Source organism: Macaca mulatta, chromosome 7 (assembly GCF_049350105.2).
Source record: "Macaca mulatta isolate MMU2019108-1 chromosome 7, T2T-MMU8v2.0, whole genome shotgun sequence".
Lineage (NCBI taxonomy): Eukaryota > Metazoa > Chordata > Mammalia > Primates > Cercopithecidae > Macaca > Macaca mulatta.
The window spans coordinates 128490248-128506797 of record NC_133412.1 but is presented as its reverse complement, the minus strand read 5'-3'; the positions used below and the strand labels follow the sequence as shown (position 1 = coordinate 128506797).

At 44.5% G+C, this 16550-nt stretch overlaps 1 protein-coding gene and 1 long non-coding RNA gene across 2 annotated transcripts in view; one reads left to right on the top strand and one right to left on the bottom strand.

The window, feature by feature from the left end:
- Positions 1 to 7113, top strand: part of ATG14 (autophagy related 14) — a 44982-nt gene extending 37869 nt beyond the window's left edge. Inside the window, exon 10 of the mRNA XM_001088634.5 lies at positions 6140 to 7113. Coding sequence (XP_001088634.1) covers positions 6140 to 6446 — 307 coding nt within the window. The 3' untranslated portion in view covers positions 6447 to 7113. The remainder of the gene's footprint in view (positions 1 to 6139) is intronic.
- On the bottom strand, positions 6401 to 9671 carry LOC144330260 (uncharacterized). Its single transcript, XR_013396274.1, has 2 exons — positions 8585 to 9671; positions 6401 to 7549 (listed from the first exon to the last, which is right to left on the bottom strand). It is a non-coding gene; the product is annotated as an uncharacterized LOC144330260 (long non-coding RNA).
- Between the last annotated feature and the right edge of the window lie 6879 nt (positions 9672 to 16550).

Sequence of the window (16550 nt, the reverse complement as noted above, 5' to 3'; positions counted from 1 at the left end):
TGGATATCTATCACAAACCTACAAGGAAAGTTATACTTAATGGCACGTTACTTACATAGATATTGATGTAATTTATGTAATAGATTACATAGGAAAAAATCAAGGATGCCTACTGTCAGTGCTGTATTAACAGCTCTGGAGGCCTTGCCAAGGCAAAGCATTTTTAAAAAGAAGTGAGGTGTATTTATATTGGAAAGAAAGAAACTAAGTTGGGATTATTGTAGATGGTATAATTATTGAACTGGATTCCCAAGAGAACTAAGAAACTATTTGAAGTGATAGTTCAAACCAGGCGGGGTGGCTCACACCTATAATCCTAGCTACTTGGGAGGCTGAAGTGGGAGGATCACTTGAGCCCAGGAGTTCAAGACCAGCCTGGGCAACATAGTGAGACTCCATCTCTACAAAAAGTAAAAAAAAAAAAATTTAGCCAGGCACAGTAATGCATGCCTGTAGTCCCAGCTACTCTGGAGGCTGAGGTGGGAGGATCACCTGAGTTGAGGAGTTCCAGGCTTGTACCACTGCACTCCAACCTGGATGACAGAATGAAACCCTGTCTCTTCAAAAAGAAAAAGATAAACATACAAAAAAACAGTTGCTTTCTTGTGTGCCAACAGCAACCAGTTTGGAAATTTAATGGAAAAAGTATTCCTTTTATTGTAGCAGCAAAAACTGTAAATTCTATAGCAGTGATCTTAATAAAATATATGTAAAATGATTATAAAAATTATGAAGCTTATTTTTATTCCACATGTATTTTTTGAGTGGCTGCTACACACTATATGAGGAGTGGAGCTGAAAGAAAGCCACAGGCAGGGAAAATCCTTACGATTTTCCAGGATGAGAAGGCTCAGTGTTGCAAAAGGGCTACTTCTCAAAAGGAAGACTGATCGTATTTCATGGAGCTTTGACAAGCTGATTCTAAAGTTCAACTAGAAGCATAGTCTGCAAGGAAGTTTTGAAAACTAATGAGGGATGGAGTTGGTCCATTTAAAACGTAGCGTAAAGGTAATTAAAACAGAATGCTGTTAGCATGCAAATAGGTGGAGTGATTAGAGGAAGAGAATAGTCCCGAAACAGACTCTTATATATGTGGAAATATAATCTTATGATAGAGGAGGCGTTGAATCAGATAATGTTTCAATAGTGTTGGGCCAGTTGGGTATTCATATGGGGGGAAAGTTGAGTTCATACCACATTCTATATATAAAAATAAAATCCAGATGATATAAACAACCTTATTTTTAAAAAAATCTATAAAATAAGCCAAAGGACCGTGTTTTATAATGATAGGATGGTGAGAGAATTCCCAAGTAAGCCACAAAACCCAAAAACCATAAAGGAAAGGAGTTAGACATCTTCCTGTGTCAAAACTGAGTGTGTCTAGTGAAAGCTGCCATAAACAAAGTTAAAAGACGTCATAGATAGGTTTCGCAACCTCTATAACAGACAACAGATTAAAATCTAAACAACTTAAGTCTTTCAAATCAGCACAGGAAAGACCAACAACCTATTAGAGAAATAGACAAAAGATTAAAACATGCAGCTCACACAAAAGATGAAGGTAGTCAGTATTCAAAGGAAAAAAATCTTTAGGCTCAATCAAGAAGAACAAAAAAAAAAAAATGCAGCCAGGCACAGTGATACGTGCCTATAGTCCCAGCTACTTGGGAGGCTAAGGCAGGAGGATCACTTGAGCTCAGGAGTTGGAGGCTACAGTGAACTGTGATCACTTTTGTGAACAGCCACTGTACTTCAGCCTGGGCAACACAGTGAGACCCCCATCTCTTAAAAAAAAATTAATAAAAAAATTTTAAATGCAGTTCAAAACAAGTTTCCATTTGCAACCATCAGTTTGACAAAAATAGGAAGGAGCAGTGAATCCAGTGTTGCTGGTCGTTGGGGGGGAAAAGGCACGCATACTGGAGGTGAATTTTTGAAGCGGATCTGAGGTTTTCTGTAGGCCTACTCTTGAGTCAGGTTTTCCATTTAGAATTGCACACACAATTAGGCTGTGAGTCACATCTAAGTTTATGGCCAGAGGACAGGAAGTAGAACTTCAAAAGTCCCCTTTTCCCACCTGCTTCATCAGAATCAAAGTGTAAAGAAGATTGTTCATGGAACCTGGGTGGGATTTCCTGTTTCTACTCAGACTGGCAGAACCGAGGATTCTATTCTGAAAAGATAAATTTTTTTTTTTTTTTTGGAAACAAATTTAAACTTACAGAAAAATTACAAAAAAATAAAAATAGGGCCAGGCATGGTGGCTCATGCCTGTAATCCCAGCACTTTGGGAGGCTGAGGTGGGTGGATCACTTGAGGTCAGGAGTTTGAGACCAGCCTGGCCAACATGGGAAACTGCATCTCTACTAAAAGTACTAAAATTATCCGGGCGTGGTGGCGGGTGCCTGTCATTCCAGTTCCTTGGGAGGCTGAGGCAGGAAAATCGCTTGAACCCAGGAGGCGGAGGTTGCAGTGAGCTGAGATCATGCCACTACACTCTGGCCTGGGAAACAGAGTGAGACTCCATCTCAAAATTTAAAAAAAAATTAATAAAAATAAAAATAGTACAGACACATATACCCTTACCCAGATTCTATTAATATTTTGCCCATTGCTTATCCTTTGTGCAGTCTCTGTATCCATAAATGCACATACTCCCACATATTTGAAATAGGATATATTGTAAAAGTGACTTTTACAAAGCCAGAAAGATCCTTTTGTTGCCTTAATTGGTAGAATACCTCCCTGCAGCACCATGAGAAAATGAGTATTCCTGGTTCAGGGCCTTGAAAAAAAGATATCCATTATTCAGCTAAACTAAAAATTAGGAAACTATTTTATAATCTTTATTCCTTAAAGACATTAAGCAAAATAGGACGAATTATTTTGCTCACTGGTTATGTGGGCTGTGTCTCTAGCTTGGGGTCTGGCGGGCAGGTGATGTGTCTCTAATCTAGAAGTGGTGGGAGAGAGGCATTGGGTGGAGAAACATCGCAGGGGCCTCTGCCACGACCCTCCTCCTGCTCTGGGGGCAGAGATGTAGGTTGATCGTTGGAACCAAAATTGTTCCATACGGGCTCCTTGAGGAGTCTTCCGTTCAGTCGCTTTTCATTGTACTAAGCTGAGCACCTGCTCCATGCCAGGTGAGTTTCTCCACGCAGAGAACTGGAGTCCACCAGGAACTCTGCCTGAAGGAAATGCCATTTCCTCCTCTCTGTCCCTTCCGCCTGCCTCCTGGGAAAACTAAGACCCCAGGATTAGAGAAGGCAGCATCAAAGAAGAAAACAGGCTGAGCCTTGGAGGGAAGAGGGAAGGAAGGAGCTGTGGTAAAAAGGAAGGAAGGAAGGGAGGGAGGGAGGAAGGAGCGAGCTATGGATAAAGCTGACTGGGGAAGAAAGGGAGGGAGAGAGGAAGAAAGGAGGGGAATGAGGAAGGGAGGGAGGGAGAAAGGAGGGAAAGAAGGGAGGGAGAAAGGGAAAGAAGGAAGGGAGGGAGGAAGGGAGGAGCAAGCTGTGGTAAAAAGCTGACTGGGGCCTTTGGGGGATCCTGGGGAAACCAAGAGACTTAGCCTGGCAGTCAGTTTGGAGGCCCCCTGGACTGCACAGCTGAACAGAACAGAATCAGAGCATCTTGGGTTTAGTACAGGAGGGAGCCCAGGCAAAGAATTTAAATGGTGAACATTTTTAGTGGGTGCGTGCCAGAAGGAGAGAGAGGCAGCTCTCCAGCAAGAGGAGGCAGGTGGGAAGTGGTGGTGATAAGGTGAGGACCTGGGCCAGAGTGACAAATTGAGAATGGAAAGGGGGCTTATTTAATAACAGGTAGCCCTGGTGACCTCAGACACAGAGCAGGATGGGGGAGAGGAGGAATCTCAGCCAGCTAAAATTTTGAGACTGGTTCAGATATCTGGGATGAACCTGAGGGTTTAGTAACCAGACGATATTTGGGAGTGGCGCTAGGAGAGGAATCTGAAAAGATGGCTTTAGAGTAGAACTGTTTGCCAAGGAAAAGAAAAAGGGGAGAAAAGAAATGAAGTGCAAGGAGAAATGTGAGGATACAGAAAAGAGTGCTCGGAGCTAAAAACTGTGCAGTGGCCATTAGTTTGCTGGCAGAGAAATTCAAGGGGCAGTAGGAGGTTCTAGTCCCTTCACCCTTGCAAAATACTGACTTCTGGGCAGGGTGGGGCCTAGTAAACTTGGAAGCCCCCTAGTCTGAGGGGCTTTTTGTTTTGTTTGTTTGTTTGTTTGTTTGAGACAGAGTCCCGCTGTGTCGCCCAGGCTGGAGTGCAGTGGCGCAACCTCAGCTCACTGCAAGCTCCGCCTCTGGGGTTCACGCTGTTCTCCTGCCTCAGCCTCCCGAGTAGCTGGGACTACAGGCGCCTGCCACCACGCCCGGCTAACTTTTTGTATTTTTAGTAGAGACGGGGTTTCACCATGTTAGCCAGGATGATCTCGACCTCCTGACCCTGTGATCCACCGGCCTCAGCCTCCCAAAGTGCTGGGATTACAGGCGTGAGCCACCACACCCATGAGCCACCGCGCCTGGCCTGATGGACTCTTTGAACATGTAAATCGCTCACTGGATACCAAGTGGGAAACCCCATGGCATATCTTCCAATGTAATCACTAAAGCCCTAAAAACAGTCCCTGGAGCATAAATGATAGCTATTATTACTACTTTACCCAGCTGGGAAGCACAGGTGTCTGGGAGGAATGAGGGCTGCTTGCTTCTGTAAAAAGTGAGTCAAAGGTGCAGACCTGGTGAGGTGTGTTGGAGGCCAGTACTAGCCGTTCATCATTGTGAAGGCTGTGAAGAATTTGGGACCATAGGCTGAAATGTCAGGCTGTACAACTCTAGACTCTCATTTCTGCCTGCTATTTATTTTGACCTCTCCTTTTGTTCCCCAAAGTTGTTATCAGTGAAACCCTTAAATGAACCAAGGCTTATCTTGGGGGCAGCAGCAGGGAGATAGTGGCACCTTGGTCCCACCCTGTAGCTGGTTGCAGGGCAGTTCCCTGGAAGGCAGTGGGTGGGGGTGGCTGCCTACAGGGAGGACATGCAGCCTGGTTGCCCTGGAGCCGGAGCTGAGGGGCATTTGAAAGGGAGGGAAAAAGAAGCAGAAAGGTGGCCGGGCACGGTGGCTCACGCCTGTTTTAATCCCGGCACTTTGGGAGGTGGAGGTGGGTGGATCACTTGAGATCAGGAGTTCAAGACCAGCCTGGCCAACATGGTGAAACCCCGTCTCTACTAAAACTACAAAAATTAGATGGGCGTGGTGGCTTACACCTGTAATCCCAGCTACTCAGGAGGTTGAGGCAGGAGAATCGCTTAAACCTGGGAGGTGGAGGCTGCAGTGAGTCGAGACTGTGCCACTACACTCCAGCCTGGGCAACAGAACAAGACTCTGTCTCAGTAAAAAAAGAAATGCAGAAAGACTTCTGAGGTTTGCTGACTCAGTTCCCTGTGCTGAGGTGCCAGCAAAGAGGATGAGGCCTAAGAAAGGGTAATAGGACTTGGCAGTGAGGGTGTCATTAGGGACCTTTGAGAAATAGAAATTGTTTTCTCCTGAAATATGGTGCAGAAATATACAACATTGCCTCTGAATGTATTCTAAACAGTTGTGCCTCATTCTGTGCTACAAATGTGTCCTAGAAAATTGTGGTGATATTTTTAAACATGTACAGGAGGCCACTGAGTCGTCTTTGTATACCATTTATTACTTACTACACTAAATAATATCCAGAGTATACATCAAGTGGCTTTTTGTTAGAATTGTCTCATTGGAGTGCCCTGTATTTACTTCATAGACAGTGCAGTTCTTTACAACAGGAAGTCAGACTTAGGACCAACATGGGCCATCTCAGTGAAGAGGTTTTTTTCCTATGCAGGGTCATCACCAATTAAGTAGGTAGACTTGTGGGAAATTGTGGTATCATGATTTTATTTAAAACATGGATGGAGATTATTTGGGTAAAGGAAAACGCAATCATATGTCCACACGGAGCGCTGCACAGACTTGAGGAATGAATGCAGCATGCGGCACGCCTCATCCCCTCAGGTGGGCCTTCGGGAAGACGGCATGTTTTCTGGTGTTGAGAATGGCGGTTATCCTAAAGAGACCCTCATTGTCTGCACACAGGTCAGGGCCCTTTGAAGTACGAGCAGACCTTGAGGAGTCCATGGAATTTGTGGATCCCGGAGTTGCTGGAGAATCAGATGAGAGCGGAGACGAGCGCGTCAGCGATGAAGAAACCGACCTGGGCACAGACTGGGAGAACCTGCCTAGTCCCCGGTTTTGTGATATCCCGTCCCAGTCCGTGGAAGTCTCCCAGAGTCAGAGCACCCAGGCATCCCCACCCATCGCGAGCAGCAGTGCAGGTGGGATGATCTCCTCTGCAGCAGCCTCGGTGACCTCCTGGTTTAAAGCTTACACTGGACACCGTTAATGAGCATGGACCAAAACATGCCAAATCTGCATCAAGAAAGTTCTTCTCCCACTACACTCTAGTAAACATTATCTGTTTAAGTTAAGATAGTGCCTGGAACAAAGGTTAAAGTGTTTCTTTTTTTTTAAGCAGGGAGACAAACATTTCTATTTGTCAAGTAGCCTGTGATGGTGACCAATATGCTTATGATACTTAATAGAACAGGGGTTGAAGGTCTTTCTGCCCAGACCAGTGTTGGTGGAAGGAGGACCTGTGCGTGTGGCCAGTTCTGCCAAGGAAGCAATTGATTTGGGTTTCCTCTGGGCCCAGGCCACCAGGCCCACAGACCTGGGTCAGTGCGCTGGTCCTTGCGGTGCTGAGACTGTTCCTGACACTAAGTTTTAGGGGTTGGTTGAATCACAAGAGGTGATTCTTGATTATTAGGACATGAAAGATAAAAGCTCTTTAATAAAGAGTTTTTCTGCCATTGATTTTTTTGTACGGAGAAGCAGCAGGCAATGTGAAATGATTTCTTTATAATTTGGTCCTTTAATTTTGTTTGGGAGGGGTGAGTTACACGTATTGCATTCATGCTGCTCTGTCGTAGTTTGTCAGACATTTCTGTTTTTCTTTGCCCCACACACCAAAGAAAATTAAAGTCTTTTTCTTTAGGACCCACATCCATAAATGGAAGAAATCCTGGCTGCAATAATGTCCTAGAGAGTTTTTAACTATTTTCTTGTATTCTGAGGGGAATTAAGCCTATTCTTACCTAGTTGATTGAAGTCCTGCCATCTACACTATGAGCATTTTGAAATTGAACTTATCCTCTCTGGGTGAAAATAAGTCATTAAGGTCATTCCCTTATGTAAGCTCAGTGCCTGCCTGGGCACAGGGGAAAAGCCACTTAGTTCAGTGGCCTCTGGTCATTTTTGTGGTGTCCAGTTTCTTTCTGTGGGATTGAGTAGGTGGCAGGTGTTTTCAGGGGAAACCATCCTGCTTGTTTCCCTGAACTCTTTGTTGCTCTGAGAACACAGCTTTGCTCAGAAATGTAGTGCAGATCCTTACGGCTTGATGCTGCTCTGCTCTGTTCTGGGGAAAGCACAATATAAAGAATTTCTCAGCTGGGCACGGTGGCTCACGCCTGTAATCCCAGCACTTTGAGAGGCCGAGGTGGGCAGATCACCTGAGGTCAGGAGTTTGAGACCAGCCTGGCCAACATGGTGAAACCCCGTTTCTACTAAAAATACAAAAAATTACCAGGCGTGGTGGCGCACGCCTGTAATCTCAGCTACTTGGGAGGCTGCGGCAGAATCGCTTGAACCGGAAGGCAGAGGTTGCAGTGAGCCAAGATGGTGCCACTGCACTCCAGCTTGGGCAACGAGAGCGAAACTCCGTCTCAACAGGATTTCCCTCACCAGGAGATCATTTTCAGGTCATGTGTCTTGTCATTCTTTTAGTGACAATCTTATAGGAAAACTATAATGAGAGAGGCATTATGTACAAATACGTAAGTAGTTTTTTATTTTTAATAACTGCAAAAAAAAAATCCTGTGTAACAACTACCCAAAGAAATCCTATGGAAGATTCCTAACAGGCATTAGTACCATGTTGTATGTGATTGGCATGATAGCACCTCATAAATCATTCAGAGGCTTGCCATGCCCCAGCTTCTTTTCTCATCATCACAATTATAGTTGATACTTTGCCTCCAAGTCCGAGGTGCTATGTAGCTTTTGCTAATGGTATATTTGGTGTTTGGTATAGTTTTGGGTAGAGTTGCAAAAGGGAGTTTATTTCTATCTGGTAGTCACAAATTCCTTGGCGCTATGAATTTTCCGTGAAAGGAAGAAGTAGGCTTTTCTTGTTGTGGGTGTTTTTGTTTGTTTGTTTGTTTTGGAGACAGAGTCTCGCTGAGCTGCCCAGGCTGGAGTGAGTGGTGCCATCTCGGCTCACTACAACCACCATTTCCTGGGTTCAAGCAATTCTCCCATCTCAACCTCCCGAGTCACTGGGATTATAGGCACCCGCCATTATGCCCGGCTAATTTTTGTATTTTAGTAGAGACGGGGTTTCACCATGTTGGCCAGGCTGGTCTTGAACTCCTGACTTCAGGTGATCCGCTTGCCTCGGCCTCCCAAAGTGCTAGGATTACAGACGTGAGCCACCATGCCCGGGCCCTTGTGGGTTCTTCGACACTGCTGGGATCTCTGTTTTAAGTGCTCAGCTTCATGATTGCTGGGCTTCCATTTTCCCATCCAGTTCTGGAGTTCATAGAGAGTGAAGATGGTGGATTTGAACAGATACCAAATAAACACGATCTTGTAAGAGTTGTCTAGCTACCTAAAACCCTCAGAAGAGCTTAGTCTCACCAGTTGTAAGAGTGGGATTTGGAGCTTGGTGGTGATTGACTTCAGTTGAGAGACGCAATCGTAGTGGTTTTCTTAAGCCTCTTATGAAACCATGAATGTGAGATGAAGCTAAAGAATAGAATCCAGAGATCACAAACTCATCTAGAGTACTTCAACAAAATTTACAAATGTGGGAACTTTAGGGATAGGATATATTTTGTTGTTGTTAATATCAACTAGAGGCACTTTATGTAGGGTTAAGTGATCAAACCCTTTTGTGGTTTTGAACACCAACATACTGGCTTACACCTGCTGAAATATTTTGGGTTTCATTATTTTGCACTGGATCCACCCTGTAAATACTCTTAAGTATACATTTCAACCACTGTTTTTTTCTACTCTTTTTGCTGCTCATTAAAATCTTTCATGTAGGTGCCAGAACCATATGTAAACAGCTTTTTTAAAAATTGAAGCTGGTATTTTTTTTAAACAAAAAGCCATAGAACTGGGTCATGTTTTCCATTTTAAAATGATTTATTGAAACAAGGTAATACTAATAAAAACCCACAGGCACCAAACAGGCTGCTTAAAATGGTCTGTTAAAGACATTTTTTGATAATGGAATATAACTAAGAAAAGTTTTGCACATCTGTAAGGGGGGAAAACAGTGTATCACCATTGGGTAGAGTGGATGGGACTCATGTAAGGACTCACATCATTTGGGGAAGAGCATTCAGTGGCCTGCTGTTAGAGGACTGGTGTCCGAGGATCTCACAGTATCATACTGCAGGAATTCCCCATTGCTCTGCAACTTCTAAACCAGTTTGAGTCATACAAATGTTTTCTAAACTTTTATTGTATTACTGCAATAAATCTTTTAACTGTACTTTGCTAATGTGTATGTCTTTTTCAAACTCTTTTCATTTCCACTGCTACATTAAGGGTAGCAAGAATGAGATTGAACCCTTTACAAATTATAGAAGAAGTTTGTAGAATTTTTTTGCCAGGTAAGAAAAAACGTTAATATGTTTTTTAAAATTATGGATCATGGTGGTATTAATAATGATCTCTCCCAAGCTGAGAAGCTGGTTGCATACTTTCCCTAAAGACGTGTTTTTCTTTGGTCGCCATCATTTGTTGCATGTGACCTACAATGACCTGGTTTTGTGCAACAGACCCCCGGGAGAGGGGAGAGGGGGCCTCTAGGATGCCCACATGGAACCTGCCCAGACTTTCTTCAGGACAAGAGGAAAAGGGAAATGTTAGAGGGAACCACTCAGAGGCCTGAGTAGCTTTGGAGGATCCCTCCCCGACCCAACACCCCTTCTCTTTTATAACTAATTTCTCCCAGGTGGGTAGTCAGTGGTGCCCTTCAGCTTAGATGATTGGAGAGAAGGACCACCTGCAGGTGGTGGAGAGACACCAAGAGTGACTGCTGTGGAAGAGCCAGGCCAGCCGGGATACCCCCAGGAGCTATTGCCATGGTCACACTGCCCCTTTATCTGGAACAGAAGGCTGGCAGGCAACAGGAGGAAACAGGCAAGGAAACGGAAGGGTTCTCGAACAGCGTGTGTGCTTCGGTGGCACTGTCCTTCAGTCTTTCCAGGCAGCGGTTTAAAGCATGCTCCCATCTGGTGTTTAAAAGGAGATCTCTCCATCCCGAGTTACATCATGATTGATGCAGGAATCAGATTGAAACAGATTGGGAGGAATTAAGGATAACTTTGTCATTGGTAGTGGGGAGATTATTTAAAAGTTGCATCAATAAAATGTACCAGAAAACTTGAAACTGGACTCTTGGGCAAGCCATCCGCACCTCAGCCTTGAAACTCTCAATGAGGAAAACCACCACCAGCCGACCTGGTGAGAAAATACACTGGAACGAGTTCACAGTCTGCTTAGATAGTTGAAGTGAATTTTTTTTAGGGCTGGGCACAGTGGTTCATGCCTGTAATCCCAGGACTTTAGGAGGCCAAAGGCAGGATTGGTTGAGCTCAGGAGTTCAAGGCCAACCTGCGCACCATAGTGGGACCCCCATTTCTTTTTTTTTTTTTTTTCTTTTTGAGATGGAGTCTTGCTCTGTCGCTCACTGCAAGCTCTGCCTCCTGGGTTCATGCCATTCTGTCTCAGCCTTCCAAGTAGCTGGGACTGCAGGCGTCCGCCACCACGCCTGGCTTTTTTTTTTTTTTTTTAGTAGAGGTGGGGGTTTCACCGTGTTAGCCAGGATGGTCTCGATCTCCCGACCTCCTGATCTGCCTGCCTGGGCCTCCCGAAGTGCTGGGATTACAGGCATGAGCCACCGCGCCCAGCTGGTGAGACCCCATTTCTACAAAAATTTAAAAATTAGCCAGGCGTGGTGATGTGCATCAGTGGTCCCAGCTACTCAGGAGGTTGAGCTGGGATGAGTCTGGGATGTTGAGGCTGCAGTGAGCTGTGATTGTACACTCACTGGGTGACAGAGTGAGACCTTGTCTCAAAAAAAAAAAAAAAAAAAAAAACCAGGTGCAGTGGTTCACACCTGTAATCCCAGCACTTTGGGAAGCGGAGACGGGCAGATCACCTGAGGTCAGGAGTTCGAAACCAGCCTGGCCAACGTGGCAAAACCCCATCTCTACTAAAAATACAAAAGAAAATTAGCCAGGTGTGGTGGTGCATGCCTGTAATCTCAACTACTCAAGAGGCTGAGGTGGCAGAATCGCATGAAACTAGGAGGCGGAGGTTGCAGTGAGCTGAGATCGTGCCACTGCATGCCAGCCTGGGCAACAGAGCAAGACTCCATCTCAAAACAACAACAACAACAAAAACCCCCAGAAACCACCAGTGGGAGAATCTTTCCTCCAAGAAAGAGGATAGTAAACTAACAAGAGTTACATCAATGACTTCTTTGTTGTGCCTTTTGTAGGGAGGAGTGAGAGATACTCTGGTGATGGGAGGGATCTAAAAGAGCCTTTGAATGAATGCTCCCCTTTAAAAAGTGAGAAAATTAGCTGGGTGTGGTGGCTCACACCTGTAATCCCAGCACTTTGGGAGGCTGAGGCAGGCAGATCACCTGAGGTCAGGAGTTCGAGACCAGTCTGACCAACATGGAGAAACCTGGTCTCTACTAAAAATACAAAATTAGCCGGGAGTGATGGCGCATGCCTGTAATCCCAGCTACTCAGGAGGCTACGGCAGGAGAATCGCTTGAACCCGGGAGGCAGAGGTTGCAGTGTGCCGAGATCAAGATCACATCATTGCACTCCAGCCTGTGCAACAAGAGTGAAACTCTGTCTCAAAAAAAAAAAAAAATTGCAGAAGGTATTTGATGACACTAGTTAAGTGTTGAAAATGGGCTAGAGCCAGTTGAGTAAAAAAAAAAAAAAACTCAGAGGCATTAAGGAGTGTCCAATCTTTTGGCTTCTGTGGGCCACATTGGAAGAATTGTCTTGGGTCACACATAAAATACACTAATAATAGCTGATGAGCTATTTTAAAAAACTGCAAAAAAATCTCATGATGTTCTAAGGAAGTTTACAAATTTGTGTTGGGCCATATTCAAAGCCATCGTGGGCCGCATGCAGCTCATGGGCCACGAGTTGGACAAGCTTGCATTAAAGAGTCTTGTGGGCTGGGGAGATGAAGGTGGGTGGATCACCTGAGGTCAGGAGTTTGAGACCAGCCTGACCAACATGGTGAAACCGCATCTTTACTAAAAATACAAAAATTAGCTGGGTGTGGTGGTGGGCACCTGTAATCCCAGCTACTCAGGAAGCTGAGATGCGAAGATCATGTAAACCCGCGAGGCTGAGGTTGGAGTGAGCCAAGATCATGCCACTGCACTCTAGCCTGGATGAAAGAGCAGACTCTATCTCAAAAAAAGAAAAGGCCAGGCTTGGTGGCTCATGCCTGTAATCCCAGCACTTTGGGAGGCCAAGGTGGGTGGATCACCTGAGCTCAGGAGTTCAAGACCAGTCTGGCCAACATCATGAAACCCCGTCTCAACTAGAAATACAAAAAAAAAAAAAAAAAATTAGCCAGGAGTGGTGGTGTGTTCCTGTAATCCCAGCTACTCAGGAGTCTGAGGCAGGAGAATCACTTGAAACAAGGAGGCGGAGGTTGCAGTGAGCTGAGATTGTGCCATTACACTCCAGCCTGGGCAACAAGAGCGAAACTGTCTCAAAATAAATAAATAAATAAATAAATAAATAAATAAATAAATAAATAAATAAATAAGTAAGTAAAAAGAGAAAAGAAAGGGTCCTGTGGCTTTGATACCTCCAGATCCATATCAGATTGTTCCTGACCTCGCCCTCCCTTTGGGTGTGACATTTTAGCATTTACTATATGGCTTCAGAAGGCACCTGGATTTTGAGGAAAGAACTTTCCTACGCTTTCCAGCAGCTTACTTCCCTAATTTAAAAAAAAAAAAAAATTGTCAAGACAGCATTTCTGGAGCGTAAGTATGTTGCTCTCAATTTGGAATGAAAGTGCCAAGTGGTTTGATGGTAGATGGAATAGAGAGACCTCCCAACCCAAGGCTGATGAAAGAATGATAGGAGCAGAGAGTAACTTTTGTGGTCAGCAGTTTCACAGTTGCATTCAAAATAAAGAGGACTAAGTCTAGTATCCACAGGAGGAAATAGCTGTTTTCTGGTTCAGGGGCCATTGGTACTGGCTTAAAGGAGTTCTGCTACTCCTTTGAGACATTTTACATTCTTTTTGCCTTAATCCAGGCATACCTTGTTTTATTGCGGTTTGCTTTGTCGCACCTCTCAGTGGGTTTTTCACAAATTGTGGTAACTCTGCGTTGAGCAAGTCATCAGCACCATTTTTCCAACGGCATGTGCCCACTTCATCATGTCTGACATTTCAGTAATTCTCACAATATTTCAAATCTCTTCATTGTATCTGTTACGGTGATCAGTGATCTTTGATGCTACTGTTGTAATTATTTTGGGGGTCCATGGTCTGTCTGTATAAGAGAGCAAACTCAAAAAACGTGTGTATTCTGACTGCTTCACCAACCTCCTGTTCCCTCATTTCCCTTTTTTCAGGCCTCCTTATTCCCTGAGACACAACAATATTGAAATTGGGCCTAATTAATAGCCCTACAGAGGCCTCTAAGTGTTCAAATGAAAGAGTCCCATGTCTCTCACTTTAAATCAGAAGCTAGAAATGATTAAGCTTAGTAAGGAAGGCATGTCAAAAGCCAAGACAGGCTGAAAGCTAGATCTCTTGTGCCAAACAGCTACGTTGTGAATGCAAAGGAAAAGTTCTTGAAAATAATGAAAAATGCTACTCCAGTGAACACATAAATGATTTAAAAAGCACAACAGCCTTATTGCTGATATGGAGAAAGCTTTAGTAGTCTAGATAGATGAAACCAGCCACATTACCTTAAGTCAAAGCCTTACCCAGAACAAGACTCTTATCTCTTTAATTCTATGATGGTTGAGAGAAGTGAGGAAGCTGCAGAAGGAAAGTTGAAAGCTAGCAGAGGTTGGCTCATGAGGTGTAAAAAGCTGTCTCTGTAACATAAAAGTGTAGAGAAAGCAACAAGTTATCCAGAAGATCTAGCTAAGGTAATCTGTGAAGATGGCTACACTAAACAGATTTCCAATAGAGATGAAACAGAATCCTGTTGGAAGAAGATGCCATCTAGGATTTTCACAACTAGAGAGAAGCCAGTGCCTGGCTTCAAAGCTTGGGAAGGACAGGCTGACTCTCTCATTAGGGGCTAATGCAGCTGGGGACTTTCAGTTGAAGCCAGTGTTAATTTACCATTCCAAAAATCCTAGGCCTCTTTAGAATTATGCTAAATCTACTCTTCCTGTGCTCTGTAAATGAACAACAAAGCCTGCACAGCACCACATCTGTTTACAGCATGGTTTACAGATTGTTTTAAGCCCACTATTGAGACCTACTGCGCAGAAAAACAGATTGCTTTCAAATTATTACTGCCCATTGACATTGTACCTGGTCATCCAAGAGCTCTGATGGAGATATACAAGGAGATTAACGTTTTCATGCACAGTAACACAACATCCATTCTGCAGCCAATAGCTCAAGGAGTAATTTTGACTTTCAAGTCTTATTTAAGAAATACATTTTGGGCCGGGCGCGGTGGCTCAAGCCTGTAATCCCAGCACTTTGGGAGGCCGAGATGGGCGGATCACGAGGTCAGGAGATCGAGAGACGATCCCGGCTAACACGGTGAAACCCCGTCTCTACTAAAAAAATACAAAAAAATAGCCGGGTGAGGTGGCGGGCGCCTGTAGTCCCAGCTACTCGGGAGGCTGAGGCAGGAGAATGGCGTAAACCCGGGAGGCGGAGCTTGCAGTGAGCTGAGATCTGGCCACTGCACTCCAGCCTGGGCGACCGAGCTAGACTCCGTCTCAAAAAAAAAAAAAAAAAAAAAAAAAAAGAAATACATTTTGTAAGGCTGCTATGGATAGTGATTCCTCTGATGGATTTGGGCCAAGTCAACTGAAAACTGGGATGGATTCACTATTCTAGATGCCATTAAAAACACTTGTGATTCATGGGAAGAAGAAAAATATCAATATTTTTTTTTTTCTTTTTGAGACGGGATCTCATTCTGTCACCCAGGCTGGAGTACAGTGGCATGATCTCGGCTCACTGCAACCTCCACCTCACGGGTTCAAGCAATTCTCCTGCCTCAGCCTCCCAAATAGCTGGGATTACAGGCACACACCACCATGCCCAACTAAATTTTGTATTTTTATTAGAAACAGAATTTCACCATGTTGGCCAGGCTGGTCTCAAACTCCTGACCTCAGGTGATCCACCCACCTAGGCCTCCCAAAGTGCTGGGATTACAGATGTGAGCCGCCACGCCCAGCCAAAATATCAACATTAACAGGAGTTTGGCTTAGAATCCTTTCTACTTTCACCTTTAAGTCTAATTTCTACTTTCACCTTCAAGTCTAGCCTCTGGTTGTTTAAAATAAACATCTTGTGTGAAATAGGCCAGGCGCGGTGGCTCAGGCCTGTAATCCCAGCACTTTGGGAGGCCAAGGCAGGCGGATCATGAGGTCAGGAGATTGAGACCATCCTGGCTAACACAGTGAAACCTCGTCTCTACTAAAAATACAAAAAAATTAGCCGGGCGTGGTGGCGGGCACCTGTAGTCCCAGCTACTCGGGAGGCTGAGGTAGGAGAATGGCGTGAGCCTGGGAGGTGGAGCTTACAGTGAGCTGAGATTGCACCACTGCACTCCAGCCTGGGTGACAGAGCAAGATTCTGTCTCCAAAAAAAAAAAAAAAAAAAAAAAAAGAAAAGACAAAAAATAGAGTGAAAAAAAAAAAAAAAAACCCAGGGTTTTTAAGTTGATTCCAATCCTCATGGATGACTTTGAGGGGTTCGAGACCCATGGAGGAAGTAGCTGGAGATGTCGTGAAAACTAGCAAAAGAACTAAAAAGTGGAGCCTGAAGATGTGACTGAAATGCTGCAATCTCATAATAAAACTTGAATGGATAAGGAGTTGCTTCTTATGGATGAGCAAAAGAAAGTATTTCTTTTGGCCAGGCGTGGTGGCTCACGCCTGTAATCCCAGCACTTTGGGAGGCCAAGGCAGGTGGATCACCTGAGGTCAGGAGTTTGAGACTACCCTGGCCAACATGGTGAAACCCCATCTCTACTAAAAATACAAACATTAGTCAGGTGTGGTGGTGTGCACCTGTAGTCCCAGCTACTTGGGAGGCTGAGGTAAGAGAATCTCTTGAACCTGGAGGTAGAGGTTACAGTGAGCCGAGATCGCACCACTGCATTCCA